Source organism: Notolabrus celidotus, chromosome 6, assembly GCF_009762535.1.
Source record: "Notolabrus celidotus isolate fNotCel1 chromosome 6, fNotCel1.pri, whole genome shotgun sequence".
In the NCBI taxonomy this organism is placed as follows: domain Eukaryota; kingdom Metazoa; phylum Chordata; class Actinopteri; order Labriformes; family Labridae; genus Notolabrus; species Notolabrus celidotus.
Window position 1 is genome coordinate 21,178,427 of NC_048277.1, and position 19,601 is coordinate 21,198,027.

At 39.8% G+C, this 19,601-nt stretch overlaps 1 protein-coding gene across 1 annotated transcript in view; it reads left to right on the forward strand.

The window, feature by feature from the left end:
- The window catches only part of fkbp16 (FKBP prolyl isomerase 16), a 35,090-nt gene that overhangs the window by 10,379 nt on the left and 5,110 nt on the right, over nucleotides 1–19,601 (forward strand). The window contains 1 exon segment of the mRNA XM_034686649.1: nucleotides 17,922–18,139. Within this exon segment, the coding sequence (XP_034542540.1) occupies nucleotides 17,922–18,139 (218 nt within the window).

Here is a 19,601-nt window from a genome sequence, read left to right on the forward strand (position 1 = left end):
GTCCACTCAGAAACCAGTGAGGTGGAGTTCCTCTCTGTGGTGAAGGTGGTGTGAACTCACTCTGCACAACCTCCTGGGTCAAGTGAATAATGTGACCTTTGAGGCTCCCCTCCGTTGGAAGCACTGCAATGAATCAAACTGCTTCTTCACGTCATTGGTGTTTCCTCTGTCTATAGTAAAACATATTGCTTTGTTTTATACTCCCTGTTATCAGTTGGGTGTTTCAGCAAGAGCCAGACGCTCAGCTGCATCGTCACTGATCTCACATGTTCAAAGCAGCTTTTGGGCCGTGTGTGCGTGTGTGTCCTTACCAGCAGGCTGACATGAGACCACACCCAAGCCTCACGCTCCAGGAGGGAGGCCAACGAGCAGCACGCTCCAGATAGATCAGGCTCAGCTCTCAATCAGCTCACCTCTGTTTGCAAAAAACCACTGCCACATTAGTTTGAAGCTACAGTGTTTTTCTAAAGCTTAACAGAAGTATGAATCAAATATTAGCGCAAGTAGTCTGGACTCTGAAAGTCTATGGTTAGTTGTTTTTGCACCACAGCTGTATTTTGCTACCCAGACCAGTGTTTGAACTGTACATGTACCTCATCTAATCTCTCTGTTTACCTTTTTCCCCTACTGCTATCAGCTTATCTGTAGCTGTCATCATCAACGCAGCCTTAGCTATATCTACTTCTGCTTTTTTTGGTCAGAGAGTATTCAATGGGACAATAAATCCACTCAACTGAAATGTGCCTTTGTTGAGTTTTAGATAAATAGCCAACAGCACACAGCAGAGTAAAATTTGCCTGCATTTTATGATTAGCAAACTGAGACTCTATTTTATCCCCTTTAAAACCCCACTTCAGAATGCCAGATTTGCAGACATTGTTCCTGCTTTAGTTTTTGGGACGTAGGAAAGCCGTTGACCAGGCTGTTAGATTTTACAGGGGGGACAATTTAGCCAACAAAATATATAAAACAAACAGTACTCTCATATAGAAGGAAACGGTTTAAAGTAAACATAAAATAAAGCACTTTTCATTTTGATGAACAGACAAAACAGTAAAAAAACTGAAAATTGAGAAGTGGTTTTTATTGGGTCACAGTATTTTGCTCAGGTAGTTCATTTACTAAAGTATCATGTGTATTGAATTAAGGTTTAGGTGTGCCTCATTAAAAAATATAAATTGATGAAAGGCAAACCTGTCGAGTTAAAGAGGTCTAGCATTGAACTTGGCCTGCACTCTGACACTGATCTCTCCAGACATGTTCAACCTCTACATTATGTGACCTTCTTAACTTCTTTTGCAAGGTTTCTTATTCTACGTTTGACATAGCCTTGCTTTATAACCACCAGAGATGAGCTTGGTAAAAGGGTATGAAGATCAATGAAGCCAGCTTCCTACCCACAAACATCATTTATTATTTTGGTTGAAACTAACATTGAATATAGTGAGCAGATCCTCTACACCAAAATAGCTATGCATATACTTTTTTTTAGCCATTTGAAGATCATGTTTTTTAAATGTTGAGAATGCTGTGGTTTTTTAAATATGTGGTAAGTCATCTTGCTCGTTTTAGTAGTCCGTTAACTGCCACATATTAGTGGTCAGCATAACATAAAACTATTTGGCAGATCTTAAAAAATGTCACATCACAACGTACCTAAGATGTAGTGATACTACCTCTCAAGTTTGAGTCCTGCAAACAAAATTTGAATTCAATAGAAGTCCGGAAAGTTGCTGGCAAAATGTACTGAAATACTAAAATTAGTTGATGTGGTTAAGTGTTATGCTTTCATATAACTTGCCAAATATCATCTCACCAGACAAAACTTTATTTTTTGTGTCTTAGCTTTATTAAATATGAACCTCAGAAGCACTCGAGTGTAATTATTTATTTACTTCTTTTATTTTTAGCTCTGTATTAAAATTAAATATTTGTTGGTACCCAAAATGTAAGATACATTTTCCTCTTGAAAGGAAAGATGAAAGTTACTCAACAAAAATAGATAATCTATTAACCTTTAGGAGCCACAGTTGAAAGACGGACATCTGTAACTAGTGTCCTTCCCTCACCTCTGATCCGTCCACTCTCACATGTAGATGTCTAACAAGCTGTACATGCTGGAAAACTGACAACCCTGTTATGCTTCACTGACATCGCCTCCTGCACACTGTGCCACTTGCTGTGCTCTGTTGTATAACCACATTGTTGCGACAGAGTCTGTTTTCCAGAGCGTGGCATGAAAGAGAAACACAAGAGGAACACACGTGAGACAGCACTTCAGCACTCACAGCACTCCCAGCACCTTTCCTACTCATGCCAGGCACTCTTTTTAAATCATCCCTGCCTGCTGTGTATAATACACATAGGCAGAGAGGGAGAGGAGGATTAGTGGAGCAAGACAAAAATAGATGGCTGCACAAAACTGGTTTTAAAAGTGTCCTAACATGCTTTTATACCAGAGAGACGTGCACTATCTTGTCTCAAGTAGATAACATCAAAGTCAAAATGTTAAACCATTCATGAAAACAAACAACTTAAGCTGGTGAAGGGAGAATTTTTAGAGACACTATAAAAAATATATATGTCACTCTGGCTCCCTTTGTATTACCTTGGTGCAGAACTTTAAAATCTACAAACTCCAATGAATTGACTGTCATATTTGGCACTGTGACAAGAAGCAGTTTTCAGATGAAGTTCAACCAGTTCAATGATTGTCAAGCTATTGTCAAGTGTTTGTTGAGCTGTGTGCTCAACAAAGTAGAGCAATGACACAAATTTCAGCCTCTGTAGGCAAGTGGCTAAAATGTGTAGTTATGCTCTGCTTACCCCCCCCCCCCCCCCCCCCCCCCCCAAAAAAAAAACAAGTAGTCTGCAAGTTGGCATGGCTACACATCAGTATAGACTTTAAATAACATCAGATTCAACAGGTTGGTGTCTGCTGGTTTCTTAGAGCAGAAACAATTGTGAGCCTATTAGCAATCGAGGCTATAGCTTCTAAAAGAGGAACTTTTTGGGCTTAGATTGTTGTCAGCAATACAGGACTCTCTTATCAGTGTGCTGCATCTTTTCAGTCTGACTAGCAACTTTACTAGCTGGGATGGAGTAAGAGTAGAGAGACAACATATTAGGCAGTTGGCTGCGGTTGTAACACAGATTTCTTTTGTATAGACATTTATTACAGCTGTGTTAAATTCTTGTTACTGATTGGTCAATACCCCATAGCAATGGTCTGTTGTTTCTGGATAGCACATTGGTGATATGGATGTAGATCGCACCGAAAACTTAGGCGTTATAACTGTAATCATATCAATCTGCAGAATGAAGTCAAGTAAATTTGACAACGGATTGTTTAGAGTGTGGAAAAAAGAGAAGTGATCATAACATACAGTGATGGTGTTTAAGTTTTGCTCAAAGGAAAAAAAACACATCACAAACCATGACAGTGCAGAAGTAAAAAAAAAACTAAAAGGGTTGTTCATGCACTCCTGTTCACCTTTTTCAACTTATGCATCAGTGGAAATTAGTTATAGTGAGTTTATAACAGCTATGTTTACTCATTTATGCAGGCTGCAGAGATCACCATTTACTATGGATGCAGTTCAAATTGTGAGTTTAATGGACTATTTTCAACAGAAGAAAAGTAACCATTGTAAATAAATATAACCATGGCTAAATTAATATTTGGTGTAAAATTGTTGATCATTTCTGATGCATCCCAGGAAGTTTCGGAATCTAAATCCGGATTGGCTTTTGCAACACAGCATTAAGAAAATGTATTTCTCAAACTGAAATTTTTGGACTCATGAGAATACACACAACATGAATTTTGCAACATATCATTCCTATTGTTCAATTTGCCCATTGTAAATCTTTGTTTCCCAGTTGCTAATCTACACCATGCAGAAAATTGTTGATACATATGGTAGTAGTCATTAAAGGTGAGATAAGGTTCAGCCAGCAGAGGAACCCCTTTACATTTAGACAAGACTGGGTCTGCTAAAAAACAAGTGGAAGACACTACTCATACTAGAAACATGAACCAAAACATGTCTTATACTGAAATCTGGTCCTGAACCAACAGTATGTTAATGGAGTTGATGTCTAACTGAACAACTCTGTCTTGTACCATGTTAGCAGCAAGGCTCTGATTCAACAATATATAAGTATTGTGCTTGGTAGACAACTGCCTCAATGATTGTGACATGCTAGTGTACTTACTGATGTCAGCATTGTAAAAGCACATCTGTGTTTAAGTACAGTCTCACAGAGCAACAGGTTAATATTTACAACACTTTTTTATTCTGAAAAAAGCTACTTGAATCAGTTCTAAATGAACAAGTGTGAAGACTTGAGACACTATTGCATCATGCGTTTCTTTATTACAGCCACTGTTATGCCAACCTTCAGGTTTTACCTTCTAGAGGAGCTATAAATAGTTTGCCTCCAACCAGATTAACAAACTCACCTGTATTCTGTACTCCTCAATTTGTGTTCATAGCTGCTTTCAATCAATTTCACTGCTGTTTGTGGGGGTTCTTTGACCTCCAGGACCACTCTCAATTTGTAAATAAGACATCACTTCTTGTTATGATTTTGACAATTTCTGGCACAAATTTAAAAACAAGACTTTTCTGTAACTTCAGTTTAGACTGAGTAGGTGATGAATGGCAGAGTTGATGAATACTCATGAACCCACGCTATGTATTAAGCTGATTTGTAACTCCAAGAGAATTCATACAAACGGAAAAGTGAAAGGGCAAGCTGTTACTCATACCAGTGACACACTGTGCACACCCACACAGTGTCCCACAGGTCTAAATCAACAGGTTAACATGCTGTTCTTCTCATGTACTGTGGCAGAGGTGGAGACAGCAGTGTATTGGAGAAAAGATTTCCTGTGTTCAGATCACTGTGCAGCATGCTGGGAGAGGGATGTGAAGTGGCGTAATGTGCCTGCGAGCTGGAGGAATGAGAACTGTAGCAAAGTGACAAGTGGCACCGCTGCGTCTGTATGTATAGTGTGAGTGTTGGTGTGCATGCGTCTGTGTGGACGAGAAGTATCATCAGTGGGAACGTGGAGTGTGACTCATCTCGTGGAGACGTCATTGCTCCGTCATCAGGCGTCTGTTACACTCTATCACAGACACACACACAGAAACACACCAGATAGACTTTCAAAATATTCCTCTCAAAGTTAATCACTGGCAGACACCCGCCAACATCCTCCTGAACAATCACAATCAGATGTGCCATGATTAAGCTTCAGGGATTAACAAAGTAGATCTCATTATAAATAAAACAATGAGATGATTTATTGCGCTGATGGGATTAGCCGCACTGTGATGATGTTTCATATTGTCATTCCAGATGGTGAAGGACAAAGCTAGTGAGCTCATGTGTAGCAAACATTGCATTATCTTTGCAGAGGAAACAAGTCCTTTTGTCAGTATGTATAGTGAGAGGAAAAAAAGAGGCTGAAATTCCTCATAAATGGGCTGCCTGTGCTTGCTCTCAAAGATCTCTGGGATGAGTTTGACCTCTGCCACCGCCACTGGCTCTGACCAAGTAAAGTCAAGCTCTCGCTCCTTAGATATGTAGCTCTTTGACTCATGATTGATGCTCCAGGTCTCATAGCTGTGCACCGCCATCGGTGAGAGACTATAGGATTGTGCTCATGGCTCTGCTACATTTGCTTTACCCAGGCTGCTCCTCTGTGACAAGATGACTAATAAATCAGCAGCTCGGTTTGTTGCTATTGATTCACAGGCTGCACAGGGACACAGAGAGGCTGGATCTTTATTGGTTAGATAACAGACACACACTCACTAAGGTAGCCATATTTCTCGTGGACAGGGATTTGACAAAAGGTTGCAGTGAACACTATGGTGGGGGTTTTGTTTGATGCAGATACACTACACAGAAAAGTAAACGTAAACTAAATGTATAAGGTTCTAAAAAATGTCTAACATCAAAGATATGAAGGCCAGGGTGCAGCTGCAAAGGTGCACATGAGCAACAACTGCTGCTTTAATTAATCATCAACCAGAGCGTGTGATAACTGCTGTCCGTTTGTTGTGTGCACAATTATCAAAATGATATTCGAGAAAAGGTGACATTTTCACGTCAGGAGTTATCTGGTTTCAGCACATGCATGTGTTTGACAGCTTAGACTCGGAAGGGAAATTAATTTCTGATTAATATCTCTTTATGACATTTATTTCCTAATCTGAATGTCAGACATAAAGCAATGACCAGCTTGTTGTCGTGGACGTGATGTTCATGGCTCTACAACCACAGAGGAGGCAAACAGCAACTGCAGTGACTAACAATGAATGAATCAAACATATTTATAGCCAAATCACACTTACAGATAAAAATATATATATATATCTTTGATCTGGATGCAAATTAACATTGCTCATCTAAACAGAAAGCATAACACACTCTTTGGACATTTGTGGATTTATATGTCCACTGAAGTAGGCAGATGTTTGTGTGAAGTACAGCAGTAATGGAGGAGAGGACTTTCATCTTTTCAAAGAGAAAGATTTTTGGCTCCTAGCTTAGACTTTCACGGTAATTAGAAAGCTTTGAAGTTCAGAAGTGAAATCCAAAGCTGGCAAAGATTTGTTTGTTCTATAACGTCGACCAAACTTCTGTGCAGAGAAAGAACCAAGTGTCAGTGCTTTTAACCACAGCTTCACATTGACTTTGCAAAGAATCCACCAAAAGTAAACCTCAACTTCAGGAGCTTAATAAGAAATTGCCACTTGACCTCATTCACAGTGCACACCTCTCTCCAAGGTGTCTGTTGTTCGTATTGATTGATTATGGATTTAGAGTCAATGTTGGGATAAGATATCTGTTCTGCTGCCTTGAATGCTGTCCAAAAGCTTTGAACCTTTTTTTTTTTTGTGAGGAATTATTCATCTCGCTGCTGTCACATATCAGAGACCAAACCTATGAGGGATTTCAGCTCATTGCATAAGATGCAATCTGAACCTGTCTTGTTCATTCATGAGTCAGAGGGAGCTGTTGTTTGTCTAAAACCTCTCAACTTCCTTCATTCAGTCACTCACTCACTCATTTATTTAGTTGATTATAGGTGGGGCTCACATCTGACATTAGTCTAATTAAGATGATAAATAAGCTTGGCTAGAGACTTCCAAAAATCTGATTAAAAACAAGTTTGATGTGATATTCTTGCTATCATTGCTCACACTTTGTGTTTCTTTATAAGTTGTGTGCAGTAGCTTGAGGATTTATTGTTTTAGTGAGCTTCATCAAGTTATTTCTTCTGATATAAATGACCCCTGTGTTTTATAAGAGGTTAATTTACTGTGCTAAAACTGATAAGACTTCTGATTGAAGATTTTTGCCGTTTTTTGCTGCTTTTTGGGGATATTTTTGGCTCAGCAGTTGTACATATGGTGAAGCCTTGCTGCTCTCATCAGACAGTTTCTGCAAAATTCTGCAGATCCAGTGTAAACAAGAAGATAAAGCAAGCAAATGATGAAGAAAGTCCAATGTTGTGTTTAGACTAAACACAGTTTATTCTTTATGAGACAGTTTCGATTTGAAGTCAATGGCATGATGCAGATTAGCAACTAGGAAACAAAGATTTACAAGGGGCAAAGTGAACAGGAAAGATATGTTGAAAATTCATGTTGTGTGTATTCTCATGAGTCCAAATATTTCAGTTTGAGAAATACATTTTCTTGATGCTGTGCTGCAAAAGCCAATCAGGATTTAGATTTTGAGACTTCCTGGGATGCATCAGAAATGATCAGCCTGATCTCCATTCAAGTATTTCCTAAGTTGTTTCCTTCGACGCTTGAAGAAAGACCTGACAAAGCTTGCAAATATACATTTCTCACATCTGCATCATGAATTTGTTATTTCAGCAGAGTTTTCACCTGATGATTTTGATCTAGACACGGGATAGTCTTTTTCTTTGTATACTACTGACGCACGCCTGAGTGAAGCCTCTTTGTCACTTAGTGTTACCGTGACACTGAGACTCATTGTTAACACAAACAAAATATGACCTTTATTTGGAGCTTAGACGGTATAAAATATGGACTTAGTATCTGTGACATCACCCATCTGTTCCTGAACACTGTTTGAAGCAAATCGACGGCGGCGAGCCATGTTGGAATTGCGGAACTTAACCAGGCAGAGTGTGAGGTAAAGGGGTGGAGTTTGAGCCTCCTAGCCAACAGCACTGTGTTGTCAAGTCAGTCAGTTCCTTATTTGGGCCAAAACTTGTAATCTTAATATCTTCTGACCGTCGCGTTAGAAACACATTTTTTTTCTTTTGATTTTGAGCACACATAAACATTTATTAAACTCTAAACTGAAGATGTGAATTTGGATGTCAAATATGAGCTAAAGCAAGAGTCGTACAGTAGTCATGCTACCATAAAACACAGTAACTGTAACCACGGTCAGAACAGAGGGTGTAGCATCGGCATCATACTAGCTAATACAAATACAAAATAGAGAAAATAGGCTTAGAACATAAATAGAGTTCAATTGAAACGTGAACTTTTTGATGCTTTGTGGGTGTACTGATTAAATGTACATTAATCAGTTCAGACTGATTTATCAGCCTCCTGATCAAGAAAAAAAAAAGTTTTCAAGCAGACCCTCTTTGTTGCTTTTTTGTAAAGGGGTATGTATTTCTACTCTTAACCTCACTACCACAGTGATGAAAGATTAATTAGGTGCTGCTTACACAAGGCTCTGGTGATGTCATTCACCCTTCCAGCTGCAGATGTTTATCATACTTTTCTCTGCTTAAAGCTGGTTTTGATAAAGTTGTGTACCAGAGAGTTAATGTGTCTGGCTACAACAAATCCATGCTACTAAACCTCCACTCTATGCCCTGCAGGTAGTCCAGAGCTGAGGTTGGCTTCATTTAACAGGCTAAGGAAGTCTGCAGTAGATTATACAGGGACTTTTGAGGAGCTCAACAGCCAGGATGTAGGCAGCAGCTCCCCTTGATCCCCCGCTAGCACGAGCTCATTGCTGGAGGAGGAAATAAAAACAAAAAGGAGAGAAAAGCACATGCCGAGGCAGCAGCTGAAAGGTGTCATGTGGGTCACTGGTGATTAGCTCTGCACCAGCGTGCTGCTTCAGGCTCAGCCAATGAGTTCTTTTCCTAGATCTCTGACTGGTAATGGGAGGCTGTTATGCTTTAAATGAACTTGTGCGGCAGCAGGCGAGGAAAAAACAGCAATGAACGTCTCACCAATGCCAGGATTAAAGCTAGCTCCTTTGCACGACTGTATTTGTGCCGTGTGTCCATCTAAGAGTCAAAACAGATACAGCAGTAAATGACAGCAACAGCAGACCTTGTTTTCACTGCTGTGAAAAAATAAACAACCTCATAAATCCTTTTGGATTTTGTATCAACACACAAGCTGCTCACCAGATTTATTACGCTATATTAGTGCTCTGTCTGAGGTTGTAACCATAGAAACCAGCATGAGGTACATTGCTGGCCTTTCCATCTTTGAAACGGAGAGCATGACGTCAAAGTGGCCGCTGTTTTCCCTCTGAGGGAGTTTTTCCTTTCATTCAAAGCAGTGAGGGGCCTGCTTGACTGATAACAGAGTGAGTCAGCGGCACTATCATGCACCTTAATGAGGAAGTTTACTAAGCCACCACACACGTATCAAATTCACCCTTTTACGTGTGCATAACTGACCACACAGGAAGGAAAAAGCATGTTGTCCTTATCACATGGATAAAATAAACACAGGGAGAGTGTGAGCAATCTTCTCTTAATCTGATCTGTTTACAGTCCCAATATGAGAAATACAACCACGTCACACAGACATCAGACAATAAAGAACTGCTGGATGAATAAGTGTCTTCATAAACTTAGAAGACTGATGTTTGAAGTCACAGTCAATTTCATGGGAATATACTGGTGATATGAATATTTTAAAGTGTTGTTTTTTTTTTTTTAGGTTGTTCATAAATATCTTCATCCGGCTTTCATACTGATCATCTATACCGGATTCTGATAGGTCAAATGTCCATAACAGCAGTAGGCTAATCCTAAATAGCAACATGTGTGACGACACAAGGGCGACCTTGGTGACAACCTGGACACACGTCATATCAAATCAATCTGCGTAGGGGAGTCCAGCTCATTTCACCTCGGCTTGTTGACACTGAGGCCAAAACGTTTTTGTTTGCATTCTAAATCGGTAGGCCAAACAACATGGAGGATTATTTTAATAGAGGATCCTATGGCAGCAGAGTTTGTGCATCTTAGCCTCATTTGTGTTTTAAGAGCTAAATGAGGACAGAGGTCCTGTTCACTATGTCCAAATCTACCTTTGATGACAGAGTGCAGTTGAAAGACAACTATACAAATGACCAGGCTCATGTTTGCATGTTTGACCAAGATTAAATTGTGAACTGAAATATTGAGTTTTATCATATTCATCCCCCATAGAGGCTGATAAGAATCTGTTGCCAATGGAAGTGGTATGACTGTTGAATCAGAGGGGCTTTTCAGGGAGGGGGTTGTCAGGGTTTCGCTCACCCTGTCAGGATTCTAATCTCATAACCCCCTGCTCACTGTTTGTTATTCTTTATGTTATGTATTCATAAAAAAGCTTTATAAATGGATTTTATACATTGTCTGATTTCATGACCCTAATGACAACTTGAATTTAGCAAAATGCAGGTTATCACTGTCTTTCTGCGAGTTAGATTAAACGCTTGACACATTGTCAAATTGGGACTGTAAACAGATTAGATTAAGAGAAGATTGCTCACACCATGCTTATGTCTGTACAAATTGATGGTTTCATGGCAACCTCATTGTAACAATAGATCCCAGACATAAAGCTCGTCGGCCAAAAACTTGTCAGGGTGAAGTTCTTATGTCAAAGCTCAACTCGCTGTTTTATACCATTTGGGTTTCTTAAATCTTAAAACCATTACTATAACATTTATACGTGAGCTTCAGAGTTGCTAGGGCAGGTTTTTTTTAACCTTTTTTTTACCTTCAGGCCAACTCAGTCTAACTGTTTTTCTCCATATTTCCAGCTTTGGGAAGCTAACTATCATCTAGCTCAGTCTTCAAACTAATAAATAGTAATATAAGATAAGTCAGTGTAACTCAACAAATAGCCTGAAAACATGAAAAGTTTATAACAGAGTTTATAAAAGAGACAGTAGATCTTTCTCTTTTTTTGATACAGGCCTGTTACAAACACTACTTGAAACTTTTTGTGTGGAGAGGATGTCTGTATTCATGTGTCAGCCAGTCACCTAAACCTAAATCTCTATGTGCTGCTGCTTCGGCCCAGCTTTTAAGCTCAGTTAAGCCCTGATCTTTTCTGCCTTCAGGCTCTGTCCTCTGGCTGTAGTCTGAAAAATCCCTTTATGTCTTTCTTGCAGACCTTTTTTCTCCTGGTACCTGGGTCATTTTTTTCTGCATTATGGTTTTAAACCTGAGACATGAATGGTCTAAGTGCTTTAAATTTCCACCTAAACTTCCATCTTACTTTGGTGTTTGAGTTCCATCGGTGGGTCCAATTATTTTGTTTTCGTAAAGGTCCATTAAGGGTACTTTCTCATATTGTAGTTTCGAAAGTGGCATGAATGCAACACTGGGCAGTGTCACAGGTGCCATCTTTGTAACAGTGGACTCTTGTTAAATGTTTTAGTCTTAATTAATTCAGGTTTCACTGGATCTTGTTGAGGGCTCACCCCACTGACCAGCTTCTACTTCCTCTTTGCACTTATAAGACCCTTGGCTCACTAGATATCCCAGTAAAGTGCGCTGATCACCATGACACTGTAGACCTTATAGATCTTTTCACCATGCATTTTACTCAAATTACAACCAGCCATCATTAGGACTTTGTGTTGATCTCATGACAGCTACAAGAATGCCCAGTGCAATGATTAACATTATTACTCAGTGTTTGACGTCACAACACTTCACTTTGTCTCAGTTTTTCTGCTTGCTGCTTGGTCATATTAGCTCAGCTTAATGACATAATGTTTTAAGGTTACCTGTTGAGCCCAGCATGTTAAGAATTGCTTTATGTTGAGAGGGTAGTTGTCAGCATCTGTATGAGTGTGCGTTTAGTATTCGGATCGGGGATTTTCAAACTGGGAGCACGACCCTTGGGGTGGTCTGGGGTTGGAGGTACAAATGGGTGATGTGGCATGGATAAATAAAACATTGCACAGTTTACAACTGCTGGGTAAGCATGGCCAATTTTGTGAAAGGACTGCCAGGTAAAAGTAGCTGACAATGAATCTTAACCAAACAAGAAATTACGACAAGTCATATCTTGCCTTGGCTTCACCACCAACACCAACAGTGGGCCGCCCACACATTGAGAATGTGAATTTGTGTGTTGCAGAATCACTTTAGTTGCAGACAATGTTTCAAATAATGTCTAATGATGCAGGTATTTGTCAGCAAAGGATGTGGCAGATGTTTTGTCTAGTGATCGTTGAGGATGTGTCAGATGTTTTGTCTAGTGATCGTTGAGGGAGGGGGGCTTAAAAATATTTTCATCTACCAAAGTGTGGCCCTGGTGAAACATTTTGGGAACCCACTGGTTTGAAATGACAGATTATTCCACGTTTCATTTTCTTTGTAGTGACACACTTAGTTTTAGACTGGAGCAGCCATCTTCACACCAATCAATATGAATGACTCATCATTTAATGCATCCCGATCTTTGTGAGTCATGAGCAGCAAAATGTGTGCATGTTTCCTCTGGATGAAAAAAAAAAATCATATCTAATGGCACAAAGAGAAAGGGGTTTTAATGCAGAGTAGTGTACAAAAAACAAGAAACAATTCTATTGTGATATCTCAGGGCAGGTTGGAATTATGATGTGAAATATCCCCATGATCCCCTTTCCTTTATTTCATGAGACATCTACTAAATCTATTAACCTCTTCCTGGCTGGAAGCATACATTGTCAGTTGATGTACATTCAGAATCAGAATCAGTATCAGAATCAGAAATACTTTATTTATCCTGGGGAGGGGAATTCGGGAAATTCATACACAGACTTCTTCTCTTCTCCAGAGCTTATAACTCTCATGTAACAAATTTGTTGTCCAGCTGCTTTGGATAAGTTGTAACAGAATTTTTAACAGTTTGTTCCTTGTTCATCATCAACAGGAATTACATTACTGGAATGTTGTATTTGCATCTGTGTGTTTACCTTTTTCCATTTTATTGAGTGTTTGTGTTCTGGGCGGGCAAATAGTAATTATTAAAGTGGCCTTATGAGGTCGTGACATGAGGTATGTACACACATCAAATAATCCCACAATGATGCATTTGAGACTTCACATCTGTTAATGATTACTGTCATCAGCGTCAGAAATACTGCTCATTCGAGGTTGTGTGTAACTCAACTAATGTACTACACTGTCGTAGAAATTGGAATACTTAGTGATACTGGCAGTCAGATTATACATTGAAACGCTCCCTTGCTCACCCCTCTTGTTGGTGAAGCAACAAGGACAAGAAGTTCCAGTGATGTCCAGATTTTTATATACAATATACAAAAATGTATATTCTGTAGAACACAGTGACAACCCACTCTTCTCTACTTAGTCCTGCTGTTGTTTTATAAAATAGACACATTGAGTCAGTGGAATTTTTTCCAAATTTAGCATCACATTAACTTTTTATTCGTCAAGCACACATTTTTTTGGCTTTAATTTATAAAAAACATCTGCCTCCTTCACAGGCTGGGTCGAAGAATGAATAAGTAAATAGGAAATGTCGGACACACCATCTGTATTTTGGACATTGCAATAAATATATGATACAGTAAAGACTCAAAATCAGTTACAGTATCTGCTCTGATAAAAAAAAACATGCACAGTTTGTGTCAAAACAACAACACTTAGCTTTATTTCGAATTTATTCATTGACTTCAAAACATCCGGCGCCTGTGGCAGTGGGTCCAGAGGTGAATTCACACAAGTCCAATAATCTTGAGCCAAGTACAATCTGGGCACAGTAGGTAGGGACACTGTGTGTTGTTGTTATACTCAGCGTACTGTTACATAAGACACAGCCTTCAGAATATTGTGTAATATTTTTAAGATAAGGGTATACGAGGGCAACAAACAGCTACAGTATGTTCATATGTTGTGCAAACAACTACACAGGGATCAGTTGGTCATGGTGGTGAATTCTTTACTACACCAGAAACATGCATGACATTAGCAGTAAAAGGATCCATATGTAATGTTCAGATGTATAAGGCCTGTTTCAGAAGGACTAATATGACCCTATGCAACCCCAGCCATGTGTGTGTGCGCTTCATAAATGAATCAACTGTCTTCCCCACTGCTGCTCTATTACACAACTTGCCTCCCGTGAACATGCAGCTGTCTGCAAAAAACAAGATGACAGATGACTTGATGAAAATAGGTCTCCTTAAAGACCTGGAGATACTTCATTTTTACCATGAAAGACAACATCTCTACACGTCACTTCCCAAGGAGAGTGTCCAGATTTTTTTAATGGGGGGTAACCCAGCTGAGAAACTGACTTATGCAGGGATTGCATGAATTATGTGTGCACATTATTCATGCAGGAATGAATGGCACTGCTACCACTAGTCATATCTACTTTAACTTCCAACAATAAAGTATTACAAAGATATATTCCAGTGTATATTTCTTTAACTTTTAAAAGTAACACAAAAGAGCTGAGAAAAAAAATCTTCCAAGCTTAATTCTTACAAGACTCAAAAGAACAATATCCCAATTGCTACACTGCAATGCTAAGACAGCTACTATCGACCTGTTGAAAATACAGTTGATTTTATCATCAGTCCTGCCTTAACAAGGTACATAGCCAATCATAGTGACACCAGGAGTTGCCAATCAGATTTCAAAGTAGCTAAATGCCAGTCTAGCCAAGTGCTGGTTGCACCCCTGCCTCAGCTCCTCAAGGCCTCCAATCAGCTGTTAGTTTCATAGTCCTGTGTGCCCCATATGACAGCAGACAAAAGGGAGGAGGAGTAATCTGATAACACCAGACCTCCCAGTAACTAAGGGTTACAACTAATTGTGCTACTCAGACATAAAACGCGCTGTTGACTCAACATATATGAATAACTTATGATGCCACACAGCGCCTCCCGGTACTATCAGTGGGTTGAGTCTGCAGGACGATGCACCTCCTTCTTTCTGACATTACCTTACTTTGTTTACTTTATTAAACTGACAAGTTTAATGAAGTCTTCAATGCTGAAAGAAATATGTTGTTTTATAATCCTGCAAAACAAAATTTAAAAATGTATGCATGACAATTTGTAAATTTGGCACAATCAGTGATATTGGCAACATCAAAGCCTGCGTTTCAATATGAACTTTGTCACTGCTTTCTGTCTGTCTGTCTGTCTGTCTGTCTGTCTGTCTGTCTGTCTGTCTGTCTGTCTGTCTGTCTGTCTGTCTGTAGGCAGGCAGGTAGGTAGGTAGGTAGGTGGGTTGGTAGGTAGGTAGGTAGGTAGGCAGGTAGGTAGGTAGGTAGGTAGGTGGGTAGGTAGGTAGGTAGGTAGGTAGGTAGGTAGGTAGGTAGGTAGGTAGGTAGGCAGGCAGGCAGGCAGGTAGGCAGGTAGGTAGGTAGGTAGGCAGGCAGGTAGGCAGGTAGGTAGGTAGGTAGGCAGGTAGGCAGGTAGGCAGGTAGGTAGGTAGGCAGGTAGGCAGGTAGGCAGGCAGGTAGGTAGGTAGTTAGGCAGGTAGGCAGGCAGGTAGGTAGGTAGGCAGGTGGGCAGGCAGGCAGGCAGGCAGGCAGGCAGGCAGGCAGGCAGGCAGGCAGACAGACAGGTAGGTAGGTAGGCAGGTAGGCAGGTAGGCAGGTAGGTAGGTAAGAGCAGTCTTCCAGATGCGTAAGAAGAAATAAGACTAAAGTAGAATAAAGTATTAACTATAAGAAAATGAATAATTGAGCCAGATGATTGAAAACCAAATTAATATTTCTTCTGAGTGACCTTTGAGATGAAGTTGCCCACAGCTCGCAGGGTTCATATCAGTCTCAAATCATTGTGTGCTTAAGAGACGGAGTTGTTCCGTCGTCCTTAATGGTGACAAAACAGACAGCAGCCATCAAAGCTTGTAGAAAAAAATCATAAACATAATCATCAAAAAATCTTTTTAATTTTGTTCTTTGATCTTTATTTATCACTTTATATTCTCAGACTGATAACAAACTTTTTGTTTGTGGATGTGCAGTTGACACACTCTAGAGGAAGCCATGACCCTTACCTTAAGTATTCATGAGAGCTGTGAGATAAAAAAAAAAAAAAAACAACATGTTTCTATAAGTCTTTGAAGATGTTCTGTTGGAATATTTTTCTTTTTTGATTAAACTGGAAAATCTTCTGTTCAACTGAATCATCGCTGAGGGGAAATTTCCTCCTCAGGGCTGATAAAACCACAGCAGATATATCTTAATGTCCACCATTCATGTCTGAGCATGAGAACACAAGCTACAGCTGTTTTACATTTAATGTGAGAAAATAAACCTTTAGAATAGTATCTTCAGCTCAGGACAATACAAGGTCGCCAGTGCAATGAACAGCCATACTCACTTGATAAGTTAGAACTGTTTATATTAAATGTCAAAAAAATATGTTGAACCTGCTACAAATTGAGAAGATCATTCTCATATTTGATGCAATCTTGAGGAGAGTATGTCTTAAAAAGTGGAAGATTTTTTGGTCTAACAATTTGTTTAGATAAAAATAAGCAAATAAGTGTATGTGATGAATTCATCAAAAGTTATTGTCATTGCTCATACCACTTGTACTAGATATGAGTGCTCAATTTTCCTTAAACTCAGAACTCTAAATTTGCAAACTTTACATCACATAAGTGAAAATTTGTTTCCACATGGCAAATGTACACAACATTACAAATACAGTTCCTTAAGCCCAATTACATTCTGATACACTCAGATAGAGACTCATGTTAGTATATGTGAACATGACATTTTATAAAATCACAGTTGTTATACCTTAAGGGTGATCAGCCATCCCTATATAAAGTCAACCTTATAGTCTTGCATCTGTGCCAGGATGGACTTCTGGATGTCAGAGAGGTTGTTGGAGGATGAGGTGTTGTTAAAATGCAAGTAGATTTGTTTTCAGTGGACACAATAGAGATGGTAAAGAAACAAGGGGAAAAAAGTGATATTGTTCGGGGTTTGCAGAGCAACAGAAAAAGATTGGGTTTTTTGACATCAGAGAGTTTGAAGCTAGTGATTGAACATACCAGCTGTGTGATCATCAAAGCAGTTTGTTGTCAAGTGTGGGTCCATGAGACATCAATCCTTTAAGCAACATGTCTGTGCTGATGAGGTTTAGTACAAGCTTACAGTTTGAAACCACAAAAACCTAAGAGTAGAAATAATGGACTTCATTCCCATGGTGGCCATTTTCCTGTGATGTTGCACTCAGGATGGGAAGTTGAATGTTATCAGGTTGCACTACTGTGTTCCAATTTCTATGGGCATTTTTCGACCGCAGGAACTTTACCCTGGAACTAGGGACTTTACCCCTGAACTACGTGCATTTCGACCGGAGGAACCAGGGTCTAAAATTAGTTCAGGGGTAGATAATCTCCCCCCTGCAAAGTTACAAGACTGTTAGCAATTTTTTTGAAAGTCCTTATCCTTTTTATCATGTGTCCGTATTCTTTTTGATAGTGGAAAGTGATTTATATTTTAGTGTCCCACATTTTTCACAAGCTACATACAGCCAGCTTGTTTCAGCTTCTCACCTGAAACAATTGAATTTATTTATGTGGACATCCGACCTCAAGCTAACTCTCACTCTTTTGCTTCTTCTGTAATATCATTGAGAATGCATGTGTTTGATTTATCTTTGTTTCCATGCAGGGAGCCTGATATTCCAGCCTGGGCTCCTTTACTCTACCAGCTGCAGCTTCTGAACATCAGGGAAAAGCCAGACCCATTCACGCTGCCCGTCGCAGACCGTATTCGCATCGGCAACCAGAAACGAGAGCGAGGAAACTTTCATTTCCAGAGGGAGGAATACAGCATGGCTGCCAGAGCCTATTGCATGGCTTTAGATGTGCTAACCACACACAGCAGAGGTAACCTAGCATCAAATTCTGAATTTATTCATAGGAAATGTTTCCACACTGCTACATTTACCAGAAATGTGTTGTTGGAATAGATGTGAGCATAATTTTCTCAGGGAGGAGAAAATGGAAGCAGTGCACAGAAATGCAAACACACATGGATAAGAAGTATGAAACATAGCTTTTGATAGAGACCCAGGCACACATTTCCACTTCAATGTAAGCCCAGAGTGACATAACAGTTCAGTGCTAACCTCCAATCTGCCGTCACACTAATCAGAGTGTCACCATGCAGAGACACTTCTCTCTGAGCAAAGTGTCTCCATTAATGTTTGTGCTTGATTCTTTTGTATAATCGAAGCTAATCAACTTTCATATGATCTCCACCTTCTTAATCACTCCAATCATTGACAAGGCAGGGTGGGTCCATGAGAGAAATGTGCCTGAACAAGTCAGTGAGGAGAGAAGCATGAACTGCTTCATAATGTTTCAATGATGGACCACCAGAGAGGGAACTCGTGATGGATCTGAAGAGATTAGTTCATCAGGGCATTCAGATCGTGCAATTAGTGTTTGAGAAGACAACAAACAAACAATGACGAGAGACACCAACATCTTCGGTCTTTTGGGGACATTTTGGCATCAACAGCTTTATTTTGCAAATACAATTCACACAAGGAGATAATAATAAAATACCTCTATTAGGCTACATTCACACTGCAAGGCTTAATGCTCAGATCCGATTTTTTGCTCAGATCCGATTTTTTGTTTGCCTGTTCACATTACCATCCATAATGTGACCTGTATCCGATTCCAGTGTGAACTGTTTGCAGCTCCGAACTGCCCCGCATGTGCAAAAGAACAGTAAAAATGATGTTCTCGCTGTCCCTCCATTGACCTGCCCCATCGTTGCTATCCTCCATTTCTGCAAGGCTACCGCCACACAGAATTGTGACGTGTGTCGCTATAAAGTGACGTGAAAGTATCAAATGCACATCAAATCGGCCTTTGCAGTTCACACTGAGGTCACATTGAAAAAATCTGATCTGTATCTGATTCAGGACCACATATGGAAGTGATCTAAATCTGATTTGAGTGTTCACACTGCCTCTAAAAATCTGACCTGGTCACTTGACCCCTGATTTGGGCCACTTTTGCCTGCAGTGTGAACATATCCTTAGTGAGTACCAACCAACCAACCAACCAACCAACCAACCAACCAACCAACCAACCAACCAACCAACCAACCAACCAACAAACAAACGAAACCAAAGAACCAATGAACGAACCAACCAATAAACAAACACAGAAGAGCATTATTTAGCAGTTTAAAGCCAGACACTGCATATCCTTAAGGAGTTAGTAGGGACCAAAAACCGAGCTTAAAGTATGTGTACATTAGAATAGCATTGGTCTGGTGGCCAGGCACTAAACTCTTGTATCTTGTAACTCTCTGTATTTTCTTCAAAAAGCT